The 7,516-nt window shown below is 40.8% G+C and overlaps 1 protein-coding gene across 1 annotated transcript in view; it reads right to left on the reverse strand.

Moving 5' to 3' along the window:
* The window catches only part of loxl2b (lysyl oxidase-like 2b), a 47,486-nt gene extending 41,010 nt beyond the window's left edge, over positions 1 to 6,476 (reverse strand). Inside the window, exons 1-3 of the mRNA XM_086169704.1 lie at positions 6,398 to 6,476; positions 1,499 to 1,852; positions 337 to 512 (exon numbers count right to left, since the gene is read on the reverse strand). Coding sequence (XP_086025830.1) covers positions 337 to 512; positions 1,499 to 1,841 — 519 coding nt within the window. The 5' untranslated portion in view covers positions 1,842 to 1,852; positions 6,398 to 6,476. The remainder of the gene's footprint in view (positions 1 to 336; positions 513 to 1,498; positions 1,853 to 6,397) is intronic.
* Between the last annotated feature and the right edge of the window lie 1,040 nt (positions 6,477 to 7,516).

The following is a 7,516-nucleotide window of genomic DNA, read 5'->3' on the forward strand; positions in this document are numbered from 1 at the left end:
TGAGTGTTCAAAGATCAAACGAAGGCAGACCAATAAATCTCATATAACGAAGAACCAGCTATAAAATGCCTTCATTTATCGACGTAATGTTAAAACCACCCAGGCAGTTGCTTAAATAACAAGTAATTATCCTTGTTGATCACTGACTCAGTTCAAACAATTACTAAAACTCCATGTTAAATGAAACCTGTCCACAAAAAAAAGAACACGAAATGATCACATGTCAATTATCAGAACAAACCCAAGCATCAGCAAAACACAATTCGATCAAGAGTGAGATACTAACTGAACTCTGGCTATTGCAAACATATGGGTGGATGCTGTGTTTATGTTTACCTCGACATGGTTGGGCAGTGTGTTGACAAATTTAAATCCGGGAATCCTCTTGTCACTGCACACCACGCCTACATCTTCAGTGTGTTTGCAGTCTGACACGCCAATCCCATTGGAAGGACACAACGCCAAGGTCTTTTCTTTGCCGGTGCAGTGGAGATTGTCGAACCAGATGGGTCCTGAAGAAAACAAGTCAGGTTTCAGCTGTGATTTCATGGGAAGACATTTTCCCCTGTAGTTATGGAAACGAAAAGAGGGAGAATGTCTTGTTGGCCATTCTGGGTTCTTTCAATAATGTGGAAAATGTACCTTTTTCCTATTAGTAATGGTATAAATAAGTCATGAATTAAAAGGCCAAACATTTAATAAAAGTACTGAATGTTCGGCCAAATAGGGTTAACTGAAATAGATTGAAAAAACATTATCAATACATATTTACTACTGAAGCTATCTAGAACCCATTCCACAAAGTATATGCCTTTACTTTGTAGTGTGGGATGTTTTGTTGGCTTTAAACCAAATTACTGATAGATTGAGAGTAAGATGTGGCGTAATTTGGTCACACTGATCTTTGGTGGGGCAGTGAGCAAGTTAGCATTTCTGGTTTGGTTCTCTCTCTCCAGAGTTTGCACTTTATCCCTGTGGCTGTTTGAATTCTCATCAAGTTTCATCCCAAAGACCAAAACATTAGGTCAACGGATTAATCTGTCTGCAAGGGTGACTGGTATTACTTCTTCGTGTTTGAAATGCTAACCAGGTGATGGATTAAAGTTGATTTTCCATCAATCCAAACTGACTCATTAAACTTTGAGAATCTGCTGATATCAAGTTCATAGAAATTGGATGTATTGATCAGTGCTTTGACTTCTTCAGATGCATAGCTGTAAATTACTAAAAACGTATTTTCACACCAATAATAGATTCCCCTATCTGGCAATTGTTGTTTACTCATCAGTATAATCCTCATCAGCATCCAACCCCAAACTGCATTCTAAGTTTATCAACAATTTATGTAAATCAAAGGATCAAGATCTAGATCTTAAACATCAAGTGATCATTTTTATAATTATGACAGATTACTAATATTCTCGCAGCATGTACGGTAACACAATTTCATTACTGACAAAGGGAAAACACCCCATAGATCAATAAGATTTGAGTGTACCTTCTCCTTTGCCATATTTCGAAGACGGCGACCATGAAATGGCCTCCACGTATCCCAACTCACGGCACACCACCTGGGCAGCGTGGATATTGAAGTCGTCATCGCAGACAGTTCCCCACTGGCCATCGTAGAACACCTCCACTCGACCCTCGTTGTGTTTTCTCTTATCCCCAGCTAATCGGAGCTGGATCCTGGGAGTGTCTGGCAGTAGCTGAGGTGCAGAGTACTGCTCCTGCTCTGGTTCTGGGTAACCAGGTGGGTAACCAATCTGGTCATACTGGGCAATAGCCAGTTTTATCAGCACTAATAGACCACAGCAGGACAGGTATTGGGTGGGCAGCATTTTTGTCAAAGCTGGAGAGAAGACAAAGATCAGATCATTCCTCAGGGTAAAGCCGGCTATTGGCGATTACAACACTGAGAGGGCTTAATATTTGTTCTCTTTGCAGATGATAAATGTTTTTTTTTTATTTCTTGTACTTTATTTCTTAGTATTTCTCAATCAATTGAACCACCTGTGAATATGTTGTGATTACATTGGCTTTCAGTATTGAAAACCTGCATCAAATGACCTAAAGTATTTGAATAATGGGTTCAAAAAATATTCCACAAGTTTCCAGAAAACAATTTTCCCAGCATAGAAATGACATGGTATATTACAGGGTCCTGGGCGGGACCCTGGTTCAAATCCAACCAGGGGACCTTTCTTTGTGGAGTTTGAATGTTCTCTCCCATGTTAATTGGAAAAAATTGGGAAAATTGCCATGAATGAATGAGTGAGTGAATGGTTGTTTGTCTATATATGTTGCAATTGACTTGTGACCAGTCCAGGGTGTACCCTGCCCCTCGCCGGATGACAGCTGGGATAGAAGATGGATGGATGTTTAACTGAAGTGGCTGTTGAGGTTTAAATGAGGGTATAAATTTGTGTGAGAATAATAATGATAATAATACGAAGGTGGATACACTGTGTGTCCAGGAGACCAGGAGGCAAGGTAGTAAGGCTAGAAGCTTAGGAGCAGCCTTTAAGTAGTACTATAATGGTACTGACAAGAAGAGAAAATGGAGTTATCTTGAAGGGAGAGTTTGTTAGGAATGTTCCAGAGGTGAAAAGAATGTCTGATAGACTTATGAGTCTGAAACTGGAAATTGAAGGTGCTATGCTCAATGTTGTTAGGGGCTATGCCCCGTGGTATGCGAATATGAAGAGAAGGAGAAGTTCTAGATTGAGTTAGATGAAGTGATGCAGAATATTCCCAGAAATGAGAGAGTAGTAATTGGTGCAGACTTCAATGGACATGTTGGTGAAGGCAATAGAGGGAATGAAGAAGTGATGGGAAGATTTGGTATCCAAGATAGGAACACAGAGGATTTTGCAAAAAGGATGGAAATGGCTGTAGTGAACACCTTTTTCCAGAAAAATCAGGAACATAGGGTAACTTATAAGAGCGGAGGAAGGAGCACGCAGGTAGGCTACTTCTTGCATAGATGAGGTAGCCTGAAAGGGATCAGTGACTGCAAAGTAGTTGTAGGTGAGAGAGTAGCCAGGCTGGTTTGTAGGGTGATTCTGGTGACAAGGAAGATTAAGAGGATGAAGGCAGAGCAGAGGACAAAGTGGTGGAAGCTGAAAAGGGAGGAGTGTTGCATGGTTTTCAGGGAGAAGTTGAGAAAGGGTCTGAGTGGTCAGGCTGAGCTTACAGATGATTGGACAACAACAGCTAGTGTTATCAGGGAGACAGGTAAAAGAGTACTTGGTGTTTCATCTGGAAGGAAAGTAGATAAGGAGAATTGGCGATGGAATGAGGAAGTACAGGAGTATATATAGAGAAAGCGGTAAAGATAGAGGGAGCAAAGGCAAAACAAAGGGCGTGCGATGACTTGTATGCTCAGTTGGATAGTAAGGAGGGTTAGAAGAATCTATACAGGTTGGCGAAACAGAGGGATAATGATGGAAAAAATCTACAACAGGTCCGGGTGATTAAGGATAGAGAAGGAAAGGTAGAAGAGGTGACTATTGTGGACCACAAAGTAGCACAAATTAGTAAAAGTGAAGTGAGGATGGCATTGAAGAGGATGAAGAGTAGAAAAGCAGTTGGTCCTGATGATATATCCGTGGAGGTATGGAGGTGTCTAGGAGAGGCTGCGGTAGATTTTCTGACTCGATTATTCAACAGGATCTTAGAGAGTGAGACGATGCCAAAAGAATTGCGACAAAGTGTGACGGTACTTATTTTTAAGAATAAAGGGGATGTGCAGAATTGCAGCAACTATACAGGGACACAGTTGATGAGACATACAATGAAATTATGGGAAAGAGTAGTGGAAACTAGACTGAGAGCAGAAGTCAGCATTTGTGAACAGCAGTATGGCTTCATGCCTAGAACGAGTACTACAGATGCAGTATTTGCTTTGAGAATGCTAATAGAGAAGTACAGAGATCGCCAGAGGGAGCTGCATTGTGTTTTTGTAGACCTAGAAAAAGCAAATGACAGAGTGCCAAGAGAGGAGCTCTGGTATTGTATGAGGAAGTCTGGAGTGGCAGAGAAGTATGTTAAACTGGTGCAGGTCATGTATGCTAGCTGTGAGACACTGGTACGGTGTGCTATAGGGGTAACAGAGAAGTTCAAGGTGGAGGTGGGACTCCATCAGGGATCAGCTCTGAGCCCCTTCTTGTACACAATGGTGATGGACAGGCTGACAGATGAGGTTGGACAGGAATGTCAATGGACCATGATGTTTGCAGATGACATCGAAATCTGTAGTGACAGCACAAAACAGGAAGAGGAAAATCTAGGTATGCTCTGGAAATGAGAGTAATGAAAGTTTGTCGCGCCATTTCTCTATGCTGGGAACTCGGGTGGAACAGTGAGCCTACAGGGAGTTGAGATCAAGAAGCTGGAGGACTTGGGCTCAGCAGTCCAGAGCAACGGAGAGTGTGGAAAAGAGGTGAAGAGACGGGTCCAAGCAGGTTGGAATGGGTGGAGAAAAGTGTCAGGGGTACTATGTGATAGAAGACGATCAGCCAAAATTAAAGGAAAGGTGTACAAGACAGTGGTGAGACCAGAGGTCTAATTTGATGATTTTAATTTCAATTTTGATATAACCCATTTAACACTGCCATACTGGTCTGCCCTTTTTTTCCACATGGCGCATCTTGAGTAACAAGAGGTTCATCTGGCCCTTGTGACAGGTTTCATTATCAAAGCATTATTATTATCAGTTATTGTTATTAGGCATTCAGTGAGACAGATTTCACTTGTTTAATTGGATTCCAGCTTAGATGGTTTCCATCTTTTAATTTAAAAGAAAAGAAAATATTCAAATATTTTGAGCATTTATTGGTAATGAAGTGTCCCCCGGGCCAATCAAGCATTTTAATGTTCAGTCCCCTCAGATAGATACAACGATATCCTCCGTAGATGTTGGACACTCATATGAGACATCATTTTTTGGCTTTCCCTGCTCATTGTGATCTATTCTCACAAATTTAGACCAGATTTTCACATTGTTAGACGCATCTGCTACGCCCTAATAATACTAGTGGCAAACAAATCCATGTGTAGTTTGATGCAAAATACATTTCCCACACTATAGCTATCCTGTCATATTCACAAGGAATCTTTTTTTTTATTATCATACCAATAGAAAAATAGAACTAAGAGACATCAAACATAATCTTGGGTCTCTCTTACCACAAACTCTGAGTTACATATTGCCGGTCCACTACTATCCATGTTATAACTATAAAAGCAAGTTAGAGATCCAAGTCAAAGTCTGACAAAACCAAGAGTTCGTAACTAGATGCAGCACAGCTGCAAATCGACCAAGCATAAAATTGTACACTGATTCCTCCGAAACCTTGTTTTCCCTTGCCGTCAAGCGTAAAGCCCTCTTTATGTAAAAAGAAAAAATCGAGTGGGAGACAGATGATCTTCCAACGTGGCAGTGGTTACACAAGCTAAAAACAACAGAATGAGCGGACAGAATGAAGAAGGCTGCCTCACGGTCTGCTTACAATGTGTCCGTTCACACAACGATGCTGTCATATGAAAAATATGGTTAGCATAAGAGTGAAAAAATAGACGGACTCAGCCGAATGCCAAAACGTGAACATTGTGTCACAACTCTCTGGAAAGCCTCACCGTTATCAGTGATGAATAAGGATGACCAGCTAATTACCAACATCGATTCGAAGGCTGGAAAATATCCAGGCCCCTCGATGCTTTAAGTCAGGAGATGCAAAAAAACACAAAAACATGAAAACCCCTGGTGCCTTATCCTTCAGAAACACTCACAGATGTTATACTAGGACATCGGAACCGAAGTGCACGAGGTTATTTCAAACAAATGCAACGGTCCTGCTCTTCTGCTGCCAAAATATACACTGTTATCCTGCTTTTAAATCTCACAATCTCCACCTGCAGCTACAAGAGAAATCCATGCATCAGTTGCAAAGGTCACAATGTCACTGCATAAGAATGTCAACTGCTGTAAATCGCAGCCATCTAAATACTTTAGATCACCCAGCATGTATTTTGCCTAAAAATGTGTCTTTGGAAATGTTTTTTTTGTTTGTTTTATTTGTTTGTGTTTCATGATAACAGCCAATAAAGAAAAAATAGTACTGAAAAATAAACACATCTCGACTGATGTAGGCAAATATTTGCAACTGTTACATGTTATGTTATTGTATTGATTAATTGTATTAATTAACGATCAACAAATCGGCACATTGCAAGTTTATATACATTGACATTAATCGCCCTGCCCTTCAGAGCCACCATGAGCAACTTCTGCTCGATCAAACATCTGCATCACAGATTCTCTTACAAACATCCTAAAACACAGTCCTGACTTAACGGCAACGTGTGAAGATAACTCGGGTGTGGATAAACTTACTTTTCACCCGCGATGAAGACCGTCCCTCCCGAAAGTCCGGACTCCAAACTCCGCTGCCTCTCAGCTCGTCAATGCGAAACCCGGGCTTCGGACCGGAGCCGCAGAGGCCGCGCCCACCGACACCCACCTTCGCGATGACCTCACCGGAGACTGACAGGCTCGGGAAAGACGGGACGTCAAGGAAAGGGGAAGGAAGGGAGGGAAGTAAGTAAAGCAGGGGAGGTGGGTTTAAAGTCTGCCTTGAAAAATGGAAAGAGTGGGAACATTGAAACCAACAGCTAAATTTAAAAAAAAAGTGTTTTGTCCAGGGGTCGCAACCCGCGGCTCTTTCATCTTTACACTGAGGCTCCGAGTGGCTTGGGAAAATAAATTATAAATATTTCATTGAAGTATATTTCATTTGTGTTGATTCCTTTTTTTCACTTTTAGTTCTAAGTTGGAAGATTATTGTGATCTTGAAATATTAAATAAAATTGTATTTATTATTTTTCGCCGCTCAAAGTAACGTCACATTCGCCAGCCAGTAAAGTCCCGGTTTGCAGATGCTGTGCGCAGAAGTTCAGGAGCAGAAGTCCCATAAACCAGGTAATACAAATATTTATGAAGATATTTTGCAAATATTTATTTTTTTATTGTTTACTGACACAGTGATTTTTTTTCCCGATTTATTTTTAAAATTCAGGTCAAGGCCCTGCTAAACGCTCTGAAAGCCCAAAGCTCAAAATGAGTTTATTACATAAATAAAATTTTATTTTCTCTGTAATACTTTGTGAATATCAGAAGCAACACACTTCACACTTGTTGATACAAAGTGTGAAGGTAATAAAAAGCAATATATACAGTGGTACCTTTATTTTAGACGTCAAAAAGTAATTGCGACTCCCTGTATTTTCTTTTCCGAGGAAACCGGGTCCAAATGGCTCTTTGGGTTGCGGGTTGCAGACCCCTGGCTTTGTCAATGTCTTTTCCACTTTAAACCTGGTAAAGTGCACGGATATAAAGATATCTGGTGTGACTTCATGACTGGACCCAACATGCAAACAAATACAACTGTGACCCTGCAAAGAAAATGGTCAAACCAAGTGGCCTTTTCTAAATCACAACAGAAATAATGAACTC

This window comes from Fistularia commersonii, chromosome 22, assembly GCF_037954325.1.
Source record: "Fistularia commersonii isolate RoL2024-O1a breed Wild chromosome 22, RoL_Fcom_v1.0, whole genome shotgun sequence".
NCBI lineage: Eukaryota > Metazoa > Chordata > Actinopteri > Syngnathiformes > Fistulariidae > Fistularia > Fistularia commersonii.